Source organism: Ostrea edulis, chromosome 5 (assembly GCF_947568905.1).
Source record: "Ostrea edulis chromosome 5, xbOstEdul1.1, whole genome shotgun sequence".
Taxonomy (NCBI): Eukaryota; Metazoa; Mollusca; class Bivalvia; order Ostreida; family Ostreidae; genus Ostrea; species Ostrea edulis.
In genome coordinates this window covers 16,324,090-16,343,142 of record NC_079168.1, presented here as the reverse complement: position 1 = coordinate 16,343,142, position 19,053 = coordinate 16,324,090, and the positions used below count along the sequence as shown (strand labels likewise).

Sequence of the window (19,053 nt, the reverse complement as noted above, 5' to 3'; positions counted from 1 at the left end):
TTTTCGTCTCGTTATACGCGTAGTGCAGTTCGTTCGTTCACAAAACCAGATGATTCGATATCGAGAAAATAGGGGTCAATGATAGAGATAAGACATAAAAGTCTGTTTTAGTAGCATATGTAGGTGTTCATAACCATTTCAGTTCATGTTGTTTTTGATAGAATAATCCGGAATTCAATACACAAACATCATTCTATTTATTATATTCATTTGTTATTATCCGGTTTAAATGGCGGTTCGGTGTTTTTCATTTTGATTCAAATTTATTTTAACTCTACATCTTCAGGATGACAAAGAGTTTGATATCATGCCAGTTATGAAAAATGTGAAAAAATGAAACAGCCAATGAAGTCCCGTGCAAATTCAAGGTAAGCCCGACTCAGAAAAGACGCTCTTTTTTTTTTTTTTCCTTTTTTTTATATCATACATGACATGTACCATGTACAGTGTTTTATCGTCCCACAGTACACTAGGACTAGGGGTTCCAAATTTTATCTTAAAAATCAATAAAATTCACTCGATTGACCAAGGCAAGCCAAGATCTATGCAGCAATTAAGTAAATTTTACTGAGTCTTCACATTTAACCAGGTTGGGAACACTTCCCTTATACCGAGATATTTTCGCTAAAATGCGATATTATCCCTTTTTAGCGAGAAATAAATATTACCATAAACAGGTGTTTTGGCGTCTTTATTGAAAATAATGGCAAATCCCATGCAACGCTGAAGAAATGTGAGTCTGACACACACTCAACATGATGCAAATTGTTTCTTTGAACATGTTGAAATTGACATCATAGTCAAAAAATTGCATATCAAAGTTGCTGCGTAAGAGGGAAGCAGTGTGAAATCCAATACACATCGTGAGTGTTTTTGTTTTGATTAATAGATTTGCAGAAGTATCTGACATTTTAGCACTTTTTCTTCTTTTCACGTGAAGCACGAAGAGATGTACTCCACGGGTGTTTTTCTCGGTTGTACGGGATATATTTACTCTCGCTGGAGAGGAATAATCGCATTTTAGCAAGAATATCTCGCTATAGGGGAAGTGCTCCCAACCTGTTATCAGGTCCAGTCCAAAGACTATTTCTACCTACGTAGCTACTTATAGGGTAGCGGGACGTTTTGACCTAAGACGTTTCAACCCCATTTTTTTGAAAAATATAACTTGAACGTTTCGACCCCAAAGACATTTTAACCTCATACATTTTGATGATCAGTTGTGTTTCTTTTCGTCTGACAGTTTTAGCCTATTTTTAATGAGGAAATATCACGCTTATGTGAAAATCAGTGTTTAGTAAAATAATATGAATTCAACTTACAAGACATCTTGAATCGTCAACAACTCTTAACATGTAAGAGTGTAACGAAGGTTGTTTGGGGTGACTTTTATATGTATTTGGATGTGTATACATTGATATCATCATTATCGTCTCCACGCCAAACACTGCCTCTTAATTAATTTTTAAAGGCTTCGCTTTCGAGTCCACCAATTAGCGCCAATTTTCTCACATTTGATCATAGGTATCTTGCACGCTGCCCTTTGTAGTCACAGCACCGATTAATATAATAATGAATTCCAATGCAGAAATAAGCATTTGATTTCAAACTTTACAAAAATCATTATGTAATCCGACCACTGCCGCTGTGGCCAAGAGATTAGAGCGTTCAACCCGCATGCGGAAGGCCGGGGTTTGAATCCCGGCCGCGACAGACTTAAGTCGTTATTAAAATAGGTAGTGACAGTTCCATCGCCAAACGCTCGGCATCAGGTGTGAATGTCACGGGTCCTTGGAGATAACCTTAGAAACGGATGACCCGTGTCACGTTAGGTGTGACACGCTACAGAACCCTCACTGCTCAATGGCCGTAAGCGCCGGGCATAGGCCTAAATTTGAAGCCCTTCACCAGTCTTGGTGACGTCTCCATATGAGTGAAACATTCTCGAGCGAGACGTTAAGCAAGATACAATCAATCAAAATCTCCATAACTAACAACGCAAGTGGCAAACATTGAAACATATTTATTTAACATCATAAATACATAACACTGACATTCCAAAATCAATTCATAAATACACATCAAACAAAATAAATTATAAAAACATACATATATATATTCTTGGCACACTGATTTTGACTGCGGATAACTCCGTTTACCTGATCAAGATATAGGGCTCACGGCGGGTGTGACCGGTCGACAGGGGATGCTTACTCCTCCTAGTCACCTAATCTACCTCTGGTGTGTCCAGGGGTCCGTGTTTGCCAACTATCTATTTTGTATTGCTTGTGAGAGTTATGAGATTGATCACTGTTTGTTATCTTCGCCTTTCATACATGGAGAGAGAGAGAGTCTAAGATTAAACTTTGGGTCGAAATGTCCCAGTTATCAATAAAAAAATTACGTGAGACGTTTCGACGCAATATATTCTAGGGTTGAAACGTCCCACATTCTACTTATAGACTATTTCTACAGGGTCTACGTAGATAACAGGTCCAGTCCAAAGACTATTTCTACCTACGTAGCTACATATAGCTACCGAGGTATTTAAACCTACTCCAGGTAGCTATTTTTACCTACTTTTTCCTTTACTTGCATTCCGTGGCCAAACACAGGAACAGTACAATATGGGTGTGTACCAAATTTTTTCATTCACTTCCACTGACGATGAATACCACAAAAATATTGGAGAAAAAAATGATTACTTTCTAACCTTTCAAATTTGCATCAATAACTACACCCACTTCCATTTTCTAGGAGCTACTTGATAAAAAGTCTAGAATGTCTTACAAATCTGTATTAATGTAGTTCCACACTCCTGTGACGTCATAAGATTGTGCAAAGTCAATGATTTCATGACAGAAACATAAATTTTGTTGGAGTCTTTTTCAATAGTTATTTTTTTTTTTAAAAATTGTCAGCCATAAAATATTTCATAAGTCGTAGTTATATTTGAATAGTCAATGATATGTTTCAAAATATTGAATCCAAGGACAATAACTCCATTTTCAATAAATTATTTATTAAGTCCATTATGCGATACATCTCCTTTATTTTTCAAACATTTTACCAAGATGATAAGGAATCATTATCTGTGTCTTTTCGTGAAATTACATAAAATTATAATCCATGAGTGATTTTGAATAGCTCATTTGTATGGTGCCAGACTTCGGTTTTTTATACATATTCTAGAAGCTATAAATTTGAAATTAAGGAAAGGTATGGATTTTTTTCGTAAATAACTATAACAGATGTACATTTACTAATATAAAAAGAAAAAAATTATATATAAACCAAAATAAGGAAATTGTGTCTACATTTCTTTGTTTTTTAACATTTTGGAGAATAACTCTAATTCAATAATTCTGCACGCATTATTCTAAAACTTAATGAACATATTGAAAATGACGTGTCTTAATTATTGAAATGTTTCTTGATAAATAAATACAATTAAACAATTTTTTTGTTTTTATTTTAAAATAATGACAAATAACTGTTTCCAATGAATTTCAGTAAAATCTACATAGGGGTACAGGACTTCAGTAGTGTCTGTAATGAAAATTAATATGGAAGTCCTTAACTAATTTGCATTTTTTCATTTCTCTGAATGTTAATTTGTTGATTCCAAACAAAAAAATGCTACCTAAATCCCAAAAATCCAGGACTAAGGACCCACCTTAATTTTAAAGTTTAGTGTCATTCATTTTTACATTAAAGGTTTTTGGGGTGATTTTTCATGCATTTCCTGTACATTCTTTACCCTCGCAAAGTATTCAAATTTACACTGTCTGAATTGCACAACATGATACATAAAACGTATGACCTGTTTAAAAGATGCGCCTTAATTATTATTTATCTGTATTTTTAAAAACAGGTAAAAGTAGGTAGAAGTGACTTGGACATAAATTGTTCAGATAGCACACAACAATAATGTGATGTAATTTAAGCAAATAATGGATAGATTTGTTAACTGTTAGCTGCATATGGGTAAGAAAAGAGATCCCCCCCCCCCCCCAAAATTTTTTGACTCAAACAAAACCAGACATAGAAGATGTGCATCACTGATAGACTGCATCTAGGGAATAACAGGAAACAAACTGAGAAACCGAAAAATTTGACGATGACAATTAAACAAAATTTTTTTTTTTAAATGTGGTGGTCAGACGGGTTTCATCATAAGTTGCCCAATAGTTCAGTTGGTAGAGCACCTGACTAGAGTTTGAACTTTCATCAGGGGGCCTGGGTTCACATTCCGGACTGGTCAGTGTATGTTGCATTTTCTCCCAACCTGTTACACAGACATGGAGAAGGTTCACAGTCATGCTTGAAGACATGAGACATCAATTGCAGTGCAGCGTGTTAGCATAGGTTGGTCAAGCAAATGAATTTCACTGACTTCATAATGACAAAATTTTGAACTCCGACAATTTTTCATCAACATGTTACTTTTCACATATCAGGATACTAGGACTGTACTGTGTATTTTCAAAATACATAGATGCAATCATAGGATACAATATGTGATATATTGGACTTCATTTCTTAATTTATTTTAAACTCAGCAAAAAGAAAATTTAATAAGAAAAAACTTGTTTTCATTTCTCCTTTTTGAGACAAGAACTTGACAACTAAATTTTCAGATTATTTTTTTCTCTCACAAAAAATATCAGAAAGTAAGAAAGGACTTTTTCTCTCATATCTACGTATGTAAGATACAGATATTCTATGAAAGAAAGGTATGTAAGATATTTCTATCTTTCATATCACGAGACGTTATCTTACATATCCCGTGATGTCATAATCAATACACAACTAGCTTGCAACTTACCTCGCCTCGATTGACGAACACTAGCGTCTGCAACACTCTTGTACAAAAAATGACAGATTGTAATGTCCCTCATATATCTCCAGGTGTATGTGACCGGACACAAAAATACACATTCCTTGAACAATAACCGCACACTCAACAATAGAGGTGTAACGATACAGCGATACATCGATTGTATTGATCGCAAGGACTCGCGATACGCGTATCGTATCGTCAGGTATATATCACGATACAGTAAGAGTTAATTTTTATTGACTTACTTTAACATCTACATAGACCATACAAATGTTAACATTTAAAAATGGCGGGAAACGAGGTAGATTCAAATGCTGAGATGGTAAACTGTTGTTGAGACGTTTATTCTATAAATTCTAATACTGTGGAGGTAAAAAACACAACAATATGTAAAGATTATCAGTTTATTCCATTAGTGACTACTGTATCGTGATACATGCTGTATCGCATGACCGTATCGTGATAAGCATCGTATCGTAAGGTGGCTGGCAATACTCAGGCCTACTCAACAACAGTCAGAAATTCCTCATACACCTATGTCATCCTGTACATTATGCCAGTTCACAGAAACCCAGCCCACACGGTCTATTACTTCTAGACCTACCTCCAAATTCACCCTGTCAACGTCTACTGACAGTGTCTCAGGTGAAATAAGTGCTTTCAATGTCCAAGAGACTCGAGTCCTTGAACGCGTGGAAAACGAAAGTCTAGTCATGCCCATATTCACCAACAAAAACCACTTGGAATCTCTCTTCACACACTTGTCATTAAATAACTGCTCAATTAATATCAATACCAATGCTCCTCTAAGAAGAAAAAACCGTGAAGTTGTGGATTAGGTCTGTCAAAATGTTTCGCGCCGATGGACTGTCGAGTTACGTCACGCACTACCCTGATTATTGATTTATTCAAAGAGGAATAACTCTAATACAATTCACTTATACACTCGTCGGCCGATTTTTTGTCGGCAACATAGTTACCAAAATGAGGGTCGTAGAATTCGATTCTGGTGTTATTTTTAATGTACAGCAAAAAATTAATTAATTGGAAATTTCTCAAAATGGCGTCTCTAGGCACAAGGAAAACGGAAAACTCTAAAAATATGAGAGAAAAATACTCTCTTATGAGTTGCCATGAAACATTAAGGTGATTCCACCCTCAGGGTTGCAAAAAAGCGGTAAAACACTCGGCAAAGCCTCGGGTTTCACAGCTTTTATGCAACCCTCGGGTGGAATCACCTTATATTTCATGGCTACTCATAAGAGAGTATTATAATGTCCAGTCATCATGGGTAAGAATTACTCATTCAATCCGTGTAGTTCAGCAAACGACTCGGCATCGATACAGGGCCTAAAATAAAAATTGTTGTTTCTAACTAACCATAAATTATATCACCAACCTTAGAAATGTTTTTAACATTAGATAAGTTTTTCATTGTATTTTTGAAATACATGAGCAGAAATTTTAACCCCATGATCACTAACATTTTATGATTTTCAAAGCAGTTTAATGTTCTTCAAACTGACTTTAAAAGCTGTCTTTGATGTTTTGCTAAACACTGAATTATGAGATCAGTTGACAGCACATATTTATAACATGTTTTTAATAAGAAAAAACATTTCTACAGACAGACTGGTATTGCTATTTAATTTGATCTCACAAAGAACAGAAAACAAACACAACTTTTGTATGACTCAAACTACATAATGATTCTTTAAATAAAGTTATAGGGGGTTCGTGTTTGCCCAACTATCTATTCTGTATTGCTTGTAGGAGTTATGAGATTGATCACTGTTCGTTATCTTCACCTTTCATAGAGAACATTAATGTTTATATTGCAGAGTAAAATGAATGAAGAAAGTGGCAGTGAAGTGGGAAATTTGTTGGAGAGTGGCACATCAGATGAAGAAAAACATGGCAGTAGGAATTGTGAAGTGTCTGATATGGAAGAAGACGTGGGGGAGAGAAGTGAAGAATCTAACAAACAAGACATGAGAAAGATGGACAAGTTAGAGACCGATGAGTTTAACATACAAAAAAGAGAAATATCAAATGATTTGTCAGAGACGATTGATGGGAATAAAGATGGAAATTTACAGCAAGACTCGCCAGAAGAGAAGAGAAATCCAGAGTCACAGAACACGAGGGAAAATGAGTTGCCTTTAAAGCTTTGTGTCAAAATGTCCTCAAGAACACCAACAAGAGGGATCAAGCGAAGCCATGGGTAAAACATCAATTGGTTGAAAGCATGAGATTAGGTCTGACCATCAAAAATGCGAAATCAGGCCTGACTATTAAAAGCTCAAAATCAGGTCTTACCGTCAAAAGTGCAAAATCAAGTATAACTGTCAAAAGCTGGACATCAGAAATCAGGTTTGACCATCAAAAGCTCAAAATCAAGTCTGACCATTAAAAAGAAGCTTCAAATTGGGTCTGACCATTATAAGCTCAAAATTAAAGAAGTCATTTATGCAAAAATTATCCCATGCTTCCATTGTCTTATATGATTTACAGTTTGTAAGATACAAGTTTTTAGGCCACAGTTTTTTTTATTTCTTGGTTTAAAGATTTTTCTTCTTCAAAAATTAGGGTCGGTCAGGAGAGGGGGAAAAATTTTCAAATCTATTGTTGTTTTATTTTTAATGAAACGTTAACACTATTTCGTGATTAAAGAAGATTTGCTTGAAAGGGGTGGTTTATCTTGAAGAAAAAAGAAAATAATTCAGGTTTTCGGCAACATGTTTCTGTTTAACCCAACTAACGAAGGTTGAAAAATTTTCGCTATCAATTATACAACTATTAATTAAGTGTGATAGTTTCCACTTTTCAGGGTTATAGGTATACTTTGCTTGAAATATTGTATATGGTTTATATGGCAACCAATTTACAAATATATTTCAGGTATGGCATCTATTCACAAGTTAATTCCAATGAAAATTTACTTCTTTGTATCAGATAATTGGAACTTAGTGTGCAAAATGCTCACTTTTTGTAGAGTCCGTAGCCCTATTTTTAGTAAGGACAGTTTTAAAAACATTAAATGGACTGGTTCACGATTTTTGAAAAATGTATTTTTCATTTTTGATGTTAAACATTAAGAATATAACTCATTTAATGTTGACAGCCAAAATTTTGACCTTCTGAATGCAAAAATAAAAGCAATATTTTAGCCTTGAGTCTGTTTTATGTAAACAAAGACAAGTCTTTTTATGTATACAAACAAACCAGTGAAATATTAATTTTGTAATATAAAGCATCTTAGTTTTGTATAGTCACAAATTTTAATTTTAAATTACACACTTTTCCCAGGGAATGCTTGGAATGTGAAAGATATAATAAACTTAGATCGATTTCCATTTCTTTTGAAAATTTCATAAACAACAACATATCTCAATCTTTCTTTACAAAACAAATAATGAACTCTCAAAAATGAGCTTCTGTGATAATGTACATGTATAACCTTCATTTTTTATGTGAACTCTTTTAAACACATTAGACAGTAGATTTTGATCATTAAAAGTGAAAAACAAAATTTTGGGGAAAATTGTGAATCAGTCCCTTTAATTGATGAAATAGAATATATTTTCTTTTTTACTCTTCATGACTTGGAAAAGTAATATTACAAAGAGTTTTGTATAAAATTGATGAACAGTGAAATATCAGAAGCATAATTACAATATTGTGTACAGAGTAGAGTTCATAGCCCAATACAATTAAATGAATGAATTACAATATTCAGAAACATAGTTCTTGTCCCAATTTTTCTAGAATTATGTAATAAGCCAACTACTCATAGAAAGTATGAAATTCAGACTATAAATCACAATATATAATGATTTCCATGTTATTATAATTTCAATGAACATAACAAGGATTTTATTTAAAAAATAATTTTGCAAGGAAAGTTAATGGTAATTGAAGCTATGTTTTAAATGAAATCAGTTTTGTCTCATAATAACAAAAAGAATCATTGATAGGTTTCAAAATAAATCTGCTTTTAAGAAAAAAAGTGTAAAACTTGATATCCCATTGTGACACAAAATAGTCCACCCTGAGTGTGTTTTATCTGATTTGTCTTAGAGTCTGCAACATTTTAATGATGTAATGTGTAAAATTTAAATTCAAACAAATTCTTATGACATGTATTTACAGAAAACCAAATTTGATAAGTTGTAAAAGAAAGAAGCTGGCCCCTAGTAAGAAACTGTTTCAAAAGGATGCCAGTGTTCCGAGAGCGACAGAGGAAGAAGTTCTCGCTGACAACGAGTGCTCTGATGACTCCGACAGTGATGGGTGGCAAATTCTTGAGGAGAAGTCTGACACAGAGCTGGACAAAGCATTGGAGAAAAACGCCAGCAAAAATAAACTGACTGCTTTCAATGTTAAAACGATACTCCATGTAAGATATACAAGTACATCTTGGCTGCAGAATAATCTGATTGGTCTCATAAAACGATACTTCATGTAAGATATTGAAAACAGAAAGAAACTAAAAAATTTAACTTAGAACTAGTAAGTTAGCTGTGTTTCATATTCTTTTCTGTTGTAAAATTTATACATCCTGTTTTTAGCATACAAAGTACATTTCAATCGTTGTCCTGTTTCTGTATTTGTAGCAAGTCATTACAAATGAGCATGTGGTTGCCATGGTAAAGAATACTATCTTGAATGAGTTGGCATCCAAAGAAGAATTGAAAGCGGCAACCTATGAACCTAAAATGACAAGGGCAAAAGTTAAAAAGGTCATAGAGGAGACAGGAGATGTAAGAAATTATATAGCATGTATCCAAAGATACACACTGTCAAGTGATTAATTTTCTTTCTACCATAAATACACTGGACATACCTATGAATTAAAGTCCTCCTTGAGCCAAAGTAACAGAACTAAATTATAAAAATAGTTATTTAACCATGAAAACATGTCCTCACAAACCACCCTTTTTCGTTCTTTTTTTTTTTGCAAACCAAAAAAATTGATCCTATGAAAATGAATGCTTTTACAGTAATAATTTGTAAATGTGTTGTGGTTAGATATAATTTCATGAAGTCAATATGACATGTACTAGGTAATTTCTGTGACTATTCTTTGTATCCATAAACTTATGTGTAAATTAGGTTGCATTGAAAATGAAATGTTCTAAAGTCTAGATTGCTATTTTAACGTTTCAAACTTTATTTATCGTTGCATGTCTTGGATTGATGTGGTTCAGGTACATGGGCATGTACAGTGTAGTTTATTTCAGCATCAAGATCACTTTGTAATTTATAATGATTAATGGTGGGAAATGCATGCATGTTCAGATACATACGATTATTTCAAATTGGCAATATTAATCTTGTTTTGTTACACTGAATATGAAAGTCATCAAATATCATTGAAATTATTGAGAAAAGTTTACTATGTAAACACCCAGATGTAGTACTTGTTCATGTAAATGAACATGCACCTTTCCAGTATTTTAATCAAGTTGGTGAAGACAATACTATAAATGTTCTATTATTGTCCGTATTGGATTGAAGGTGATGCACCCTTGGCCCTTGACTCCACTGAAGAAGAAGAAGGAACACGTGAAGACGATTCTAGACATTGAACTGAGTGAAGAGGAGGAGGACGATGACTACAATCCTGATAAAGAAAAAGAGGTCAGTTACATGTACTTTTAAATAGGTCACATTCCTATGGAGTGAGGCTTGCTGAGTGCATTCGAGATCGCTGTTCTTCGTATGAGTACAAATTCTTGTCGATCCTGAACATTGAGTACGCAATCGGAGAACAGGTTCGAAGTGCAAGAACTCACACCACCTCTCAATCTAATTAAAATCATACTTCTTAGATCCGCGCCGTATACTCTGTGTAAGTAGATCTGACATAACCCGATTAGGGGTCATGTTCAGATGAACTTTATGTCAGCCAATCAGGGCATCGGCTTTGAAATCGTCGGTGTTCACAAATTCAAGGAAAATGGCTGCGTGTTTGGTTTGAAAGAAAACACATCGCAGCTAGATGCGACGTCACAATGCACCGTTTACGTCGACTGGCATTATATTCCTTGTGTTATTTAAGTAAACCGTCTTGAAAACTATTCAAATCGTACCCATCCCTATTCATACATAAATCGGAATTCACAATTAATTTAATTTGGGTGTATTTCATATCGTACGTTTTGTTGTTTGTATGAACGGAATAGATTAGGCATTATTGCGAAAGTTTAAAATTCGTTATGCGAAAATATACAATTCTACAGTGTGAAATAAACTTCGTGGGAGAGAGATTACAGCAATTTGTTTACGAATTGCTAGGAACAGCCTAAATAGCCATCATTGTCTGTATGGCGCAATCTGACTGGTTGATAGTTCTCATGAATATTCCAAGTGAAAGGTCATGCGGACATGACCCCCTATGGGGTTATGCCAGATCCTATTGTAGCGATTGTGAGCGTATTCTAAGATCTGACTTTAATTAGATTGACCACCTCTGTAGGTAGTGTGGTCGAAGAACAAGAACACGTTCGTGTGCATGTTCTCGTTGTTCACGACTCTGTGAACGGAGCACGAGAACAAAGGGACCGGCGATCTCGAACACACTCCCTGTTACATTTAGTCTTTCGCTTTTTAACCTCCATATTATGGGTGGGTGTAAAAGCAGTCAGGGACATGTTTCCCAACATTCATTGTACTGTATATATCTGACTACTGCAACGTTCTGTTTACTAATTGTACTGTATATACCCGACTACTGCAATGTTCTGTTTACTAATTGTACTGTATATATCTGACTACTGCAGTGTTCTGTTTACTAATTGTACTGTATATACCCGACTACTGCAGTGTTCTGTTTACTAATTGTACTGTATATACCCGACTACTGCAATGTTCTGTTTACTAATTGTACTGTATATACCCGACTACTGCAGTGTTCTGTTTACTAATTGTACTGTATATACCTGACTACTGCAATGTCCTGTTTACTAATTGTACTGTATATACCCGACTACTGCAATGTTCTGTTTACTAATTGTACTGTATATACCCGACTACTGCAATGTCCTGTTTACTAATTGTACTGTATATACCTGACTACTGCAATGTCCTGTTTACTAATTGTACTGTATATACCTGACTACTGCAATGTCCTGTTTACTAATTGTACTGTATATACCCAACTACTGTAGTGTCCTGTTTAATAATTGTACTTTATATACCCGACTACTGCAATGTTCTGTTTACTAATTGTACTGTATATACCCAACTACTGCAGTGTTCTGTTTACTAATTGTACTGTATATACTTGACTACTGCAATGTCCTGTTTACTAATTGTACTGTATATATACCTGACTACCGTAATGTCCTGTTTTCTAATTGAGGTTATATTTGTTTTATTTTTATCTATGTATTCCTGGTGTGAAAGTCATAAACATGTTTTGTCGTTTCTGAACTGTAGACTTTCTGTACTGACATTTCATTATTGTTTACCTATCAATTTTAATCAGCCTCATTATCAGGGGTGGATGTGAACAGTCTGGGGCATGTCCCAAATATAACAGTACATTGTGTTTGTATATACGTGATGTCATGATTTCTAATTTTTCATACATGGACCTCATTTTTTTTTTTACTTTTGTTATTCTATGGTCATAATAAAATTTTAGTTGGGGTCTTGACACAATTTTTTATTACCACACATTACGTGCATGATTTCCCATTGTGAACTATGGTAATAATTGGTTACATTTATGGTCCATTCATCGTACCCTACAGCTTTGTAACAGTTTGGAGTGGATTTTTTTTTTCAGTCTGTTTGTCTGTCTGTCACACTCTTGAATTTTGAAACTGTGAAAACTTTTACATTTAGAATGTGTGTTCGTAGTATGGAGGTCATCTGACAATTAATGCCTTCACATACTGATCAATGCCATTATAGGCAACACACCAACACACGTTTCCAAGAAACACTCTTTTTTATTCATTAAAGATACTAGAATTTTAAGTGATTGTTTTTCCAGGAAAGCTTTAGTGATGAAGACGGTGAGAGCGTGACTTCGTCACAGATGAGTGACTTTGGTTCCCCCTGTCCCCCCACCCCAGTCACACCCAGTACTCCTACAGCTGTGGAGTCAACTTCAGATCTTAGGAATACACCGAGCTCTGAAACGGAATATAAGGGGGTCGGTGAATTACACACCTCTGATTTATGTGTGATAGTAAATATGTTCAATTTTCATTTACAAGTTATATGCAGTGTGCTGAATTTGACAATTTTAAATTTCTGTGAGAAGTCAAAATTGTGCTAGAAATAGTATGTTAACACCATTAGAGAATCTGCCTGTAGCTATGGTGTACAACCATGAATAATTAAAACTACCAAACATTTTAGCATTACTAAATTCTTCCATTGTAGCCTTTTCTGAGCCCAATGGGACCACCAGTCCGATTGCCATTATATAGACAGTCGCTCAGTAAGAAGTTCCAAGATGTAGAAGAATTGACAGATAAAACTCGGGTATATGATTAAACTTCCTTTAGTAGTATTCTAATTTTTTCAAACTGTACATTTACATGTGTGAAATAGTTTTCTGTGTTAGATTGCATGTACTTGTAGTATATTGCAGTGAGTTTCTTTTGAGACAGTAGTGATGTGATGATTAGAACAGTAATATTCTACCCTTGAAATCAATTTTAAAAACTTTTGTCATGTGTAATGAATTAATTAGTAAAATCAGTAGATGTTCATTGTAAAAATCAGGAGGACCAGACCATTGCAGCCAGAACACGATCAAAGTTATCGCTGGAGGACACCTCCATCACTGACCTGGAGTCCACATTTGTCCCCCCAGATTTCACCCCAGACATGTATGATAATCAGTGTGATGATAAAGACTGGCAAGGCTTTCTGCAGTCCTTGTATAAACCCCCAGGTGTGTTGATAAACCTGTCTTTACATAGCTTACTTACTGAATTATTTTTAAAATTCTCCTCGTAAAGAGCTTTGGTGCAGCAAGCACTCTTTAACATTTAAAATCAAGTACATATTTATGAAGATAGTGGAAACCAACTTTTATTAGTGACAACATTTACTTGCAAATTTCTGATGAAAATGTGTTCAGGATGAGTGATAGTTAGGAAATAAATTTCATTTTTTTTTTTTCATTTCATGAGAGAATGAACTGCGACATTTCACACTGGCATACCTCATGGTGCGGGTTACAACCCCATGAAAAGTTTGCTGGTGTGAAGCATTGCAGGTCATTCTCCCATGTATTTTCAAAAATTAAATTCATAATTACATTCTGCTTTTATTTCTGCCCAAATTTTCAGCTGCTGAAATAGACATACTATATTTATCAAGATTTGTATACACGTTGTTTACAACTGCAGTTCATTCATGAGGAAATGGCAATCATTACTATATGTACAGATATCAAGGACAAAAACATTGAAAATGTGAATATTTATGAGTGAGTCTATATCTACAGCTTATGCATGAATCATGTGACTTGTTATGACCACAAATGTTGATCAGAAAAGAAGTTAAAAAATTTATATTTCTTACACAATGATAAAAGTTGGTTCATGATTTTAGTTTTATAATGGCATTAGAAAGTTGAATCATAATTATTTACTTCTTAGCAATATCTACTTTTTAGTCAGCAGTTTGATAAAATTGCCCCTTGATACAATGTAATAATTCTTCCATTAAAGACAATCAGTTTGTTTGTATCTTTTGACAAACAGAATCCGAGAACACCAATGATGGAGTCGATGATGAGGAAAAGGACCCTGAATATAATTACTTGGAAGAAATTGACGAAATGATTGACAGTGACGAGGAGCTGAGGGACGACAGGGCGGTGAAAATATCCAGTCAGTCTTTGAAGAACTATTTGATTTTCTTGACTTATTTCTATTTTATTGTTTTCATACACGTATGACTAATCAAAACAATTTCTAAAGATTACAAGATTTATTAGAATTTGTGACTAGAAATGGAGTTTAAAAGTAGGAATCATGAAAGAATTAAAGCAGAAACCTTGTACATTGTAGTTCAAATTTCAGTTAAGGTTATCTTGATTGTTTACAGAGAAAGAAATGAATGAGTTGATGGATGAACTTTTTGAATACTATCAGGAAATTCAGCCCATGGAAGAGGATGAAAAGAAAGCCATGAAAATCAAAGCAAAGTAATTAAATAAAATATGGCACCTACAAACACAGATTTATGACATCTCAAAAAAAAAATTCATGGATTTTGCATGAAATCAAGTTACATTCATGAACATGTACTTCTGTTTTATCAGAACACATTTCAAAGTCAAGTTACATTCATGAACATGTACTTCTGTTTTATCAGAACACATTTCAAAGTCAAGTTACATTCATGAACATGTACTTCTGTTTTATCAGAACACATATCAAAGTCAAGTTACATTCATGAACATGTACTTCTGTTTTATCAGAACACATTTCAAGAGACAGGTGATAGAAACTGAGTGTCAAAAACAAGGTATGGAAAATCAGAACTACGTGATTTCAGACAATGAGAGAGAACAGATAGCAGACCAGATGAGAAAGGTGAGCTGATAGTAAACACACTGTACAATGAAAGGAATTCAGATTCTTTTAACGTATATATGAATGTTCAGAAGACATTTTCTCGAACAATTTCACATGTGCATAATTTTTGTAAAAAATGTAAAGTTAATTTTAAAGTCTTATTTATATACATGTATATTTTATAATACTGAGTTGGGCATTTCCTACCTTCACAGCATGTACAGTTGTTGACACAGATGTATGTTTCTGCAATGGGAAATCAGGCTGAATACAAAGAGGTGGCTATTTACAGTAAAAACCTTCTGGTAAGAAATATTGAATAAACAGTATGTACAGTACTTACGAAAGGATGAGAAACAAGTTCTAAAACCTTTAGGGTTCTTCTCCTAGAGTTTCTATTTTCATGAAGGTGTTTCTGTATGAGAAATTGTATTGCAAATAATGTAAGAAAAAAATTATACATGGTGTTTCAAAATAATTTGATTTGTATAGTTATATGAAATTTTTATATAAGCATTGAAGATACCATTTAAGTGTGTACGATGCCAAGAGGAAGTTATAGTAATGAGAAGGGTGAAATCTAACTTCATAATTTACAAGTTTTTAACTTTTGTGTGAAATATGGTCTGCAAGGTTGAGATGGGTAACTACACATATATAACCCACTATAATACATATAGGTTTGCTCAAAATGTATATTCAAGCTCTCTATTATGCCATATGTATACAGTATATTATTGAGTCATGATTGATTTCATTTTACTTCAGATGGAAATAAATCAGTTCAGTGTCACAAACACACAGTTCATGACCCCTAATTCCCTGTATAATGCTGCAAATCTGAGAGAAGCCGTGAACCTGGTCAATAAAACGGAGGAGTGGGAGCAAATAGAGAGAATCAAACCAAGTAAGTGGGTCTCAGTAGTCAAAATATAGTCTCCAAGATCCAGATAGGGCCAAACAGAAAGTAAGTGGGCCTCAGTAGTCAAAATATAGTCTCCAAGATCCAGGTAGGGCCAAACAGAAAGTAAGTGGGTCTCAGTAGTCAAAATATAGTCTCCAAGATCCAGATAGGGCCACACAGAAAGTAAGTGGGCCTCAGTAGTCAAAATATAGTCTCCAAGATCCAGATAGGGTCACACAGAAAGTAAGTAGGCCTCAGTAGTCAAAATATAGTCTCCAAGATCCAGGTAGGGCCAAACAGAAAGTTAGTGGGTCTCAGTAGTCAAATTATAATCTCCAAGATCCAGGTAGGGCCAAAAAGAAAGTGGGTTTCAGTAGTCAAAATATAGTCTCCAAGATCTAGGTAGGGCCAAACAGAAAGTAAGTGGGTCTCAGTAGTCAAAATATAGTCTCCAAGATCCAGATAGGGTCACACAGAAAGTATAAAAATATAGTCTCCAAGATCCAGATAGGGCCACACAGAAAGTAAGTGGGCCTCAGTAGTCAAAATATAGTCTCCAAGATCCAGGTAGGGCCACACAGAAAGTAAGTGGGTCTCAGTAGTCAAAATATAGTCTCCAAGATCCAGATAGGACCAAACAGAAAGTAAGTGGGTCTCAGTAGTCAAAATATAGTCTCCAAGATCCAGGTAGGGCCAAAAAGAAAGTTAGTGGGTTTCAGTAGTCAAAATATAGTCTCCAAGATCCAGGTAGGGCCAAACAGAAAGTAAGTGGGTCTCAGTAGTCAAAATATAGTCTCCAAGATCCAGATAGGGTCACACAGAAAGTATAAAAATATAGTCTCCAAGATCCAGTTAGGGCCACACAGAAAGTAAGTGGGCCTCAGTAGTCAAAATATAGTCTCCAAGATCCAGATAGGGCCACACAGAAAATAAGTGGGTCTCAGTAGTCAAAATATAGTCTCCAAGATCCAGATAGGGCCACACAGAAAGTAAGTAAGTCTCAGTAGTCAAAATATAGTCTCCAAGATCCAGATAGGACCAAACAGAAAGTAAGTGGGTCTCAGTAGTCAAAATATAGTCTCCAAGATCCAGATAGGACTACACAGAAAGTAAGTGGGTCTCAGTAGTCAAAATATAGTCTTCAAGATCCAGATAGGACCACACAGAAAGAGATTGTTGATACATGTAGTCATTGAACATCAAAAGCAGGCTGAAGATGACTGAACGATGACCTTTACTGATTTTCAGGTCCATGAGTCACTTTGACTTTCTATTATATTTTGTTTTCATAGATCAATTGTTGACCTGATAACTAGAAAAAGCTTTACAGTCATCAAATGTCACTGGCATGTTGATCATGACTAGTAGATGACTGCTTAGGCATATGTGAATTGATAATTATGAAAAGATTTGCATGTACATGTATTATATGCTTTAATATTGGTACTTTGATGCATTATTATAATAATTTTGAAACAATGTGTATTATATCAAATAAAGGAAAACTAATATTACTGTGTATGCATATCTTTCTTTCTATGCATGTTAATCCTGCACCTGCTTATAGCTTTATGTATTGTATGCATCTCCTGATCCTTTGCCACCCTCTGTTGTATGCTAGTTCAAATTTAACAGATGTATTAATGGCAGTTCTGTGTTTTTCAAAATCAAAATATTCCTCTATTCGGTTAATACTGCATATTTCCTTGGAAGTGCTTCCACATTGCACCACTATAGTGAAAAAATCTGTATTTGACGGAATCATACTCTCAAACTTCTCTTGACGCTGTCCATTTTGCTGGTAATTGTCAAACAAGCTAAGTTTGAAATTTGGTACATGCAAGAGTAGATCATTAAAATGCTTTAAAGCTTTTAACAGAGTGTTAAATCAAGCATCTGAATGACCCAATCTAGTTTTTATAAAAACACACAGTCAAATAAAAATTGACAAAAGATGATAAAAATAAATAAAATTTATGAAATAAAGAGCAATAGAAATTAGTTTTCATGGGTCAATCACCTAAAAGCAAACAAACAACATTTTGATTTAGGCCTTAATGATTTTTTCAAGTTAAATGGTCAAATTTTGGGGTAAATGTCACCTTTTCTATATATACATGTAGTTTAAATAAAGAAGTAGGAGGCATATACAATAACAATTTTTTTGTACTCTTTGTTTTGTGAATTGTTTTTAGGGTGATGGGTTGGTGGAGGTGTTTCTTATGCACATTTGTGCCATTATCAATGTTTAGGAATTATTGATATCATGATCACTAACAGTACTTGTGAAAAGTTTAATGAGAAAAATAATTCTGGTTGAGGATTCTTTCAACAACAAAGCAGCAATTCCGAACCGAGAACAATGTTCAGCGACATTTATACACGTACATGTGGCTGTGTGGTAGTGATGCTTGATTTATACATGTACATGTGGCAGTGATGCTTGATTTATACACGTACATGTGGCTGTGTGGCAGTGATGCTTGATTTATACACGTACATGTGGCAGTGATGCTTGATTTATACACGTACATGTGGCTGTGATGCTTGATTTATACACGTACATGTGGCTGTGTGGCAGTGATGCTTGATTTATACACGTACATGTGGCAGTGATGCTTGATTTATACACGTACATGTGGCAGTGATGCTTGATTTATACACGTACATGTGGCTGTGTGGCTGTGATGCTTGATTTATACACGTACATGTGGTTGTGTGGCAGTGATGCTTGATTTATACACGTACATGTG

The 19,053-nt window shown here is 34.6% G+C and overlaps 1 protein-coding gene across 1 annotated transcript in view; it reads left to right on the top strand.

The window, feature by feature from the left end:
* The first annotated feature begins 77 nt into the window (after window positions 1–77).
* Window positions 78–19,053, top strand: part of LOC125648817 (GON-4-like protein) — a 51,969-nt gene continuing 32,993 nt past the window's right edge. Inside the window, exons 1-13 of the mRNA XM_048875804.2 lie at window positions 78–368; window positions 6,685–7,067; window positions 8,996–9,242; window positions 9,460–9,606; window positions 10,364–10,486; window positions 12,849–13,010; window positions 13,244–13,345; window positions 13,589–13,760; window positions 14,578–14,706; window positions 14,924–15,023; window positions 15,300–15,414; window positions 15,612–15,701; window positions 16,165–16,303. Coding sequence (XP_048731761.2) covers window positions 6,691–7,067; window positions 8,996–9,242; window positions 9,460–9,606; window positions 10,364–10,486; window positions 12,849–13,010; window positions 13,244–13,345; window positions 13,589–13,760; window positions 14,578–14,706; window positions 14,924–15,023; window positions 15,300–15,414; window positions 15,612–15,701; window positions 16,165–16,303 — 1,903 coding nt within the window. The 5' untranslated portion in view covers window positions 78–368; window positions 6,685–6,690. The remainder of the gene's footprint in view (window positions 369–6,684; window positions 7,068–8,995; window positions 9,243–9,459; window positions 9,607–10,363; window positions 10,487–12,848; window positions 13,011–13,243; window positions 13,346–13,588; window positions 13,761–14,577; window positions 14,707–14,923; window positions 15,024–15,299; window positions 15,415–15,611; window positions 15,702–16,164; window positions 16,304–19,053) is intronic.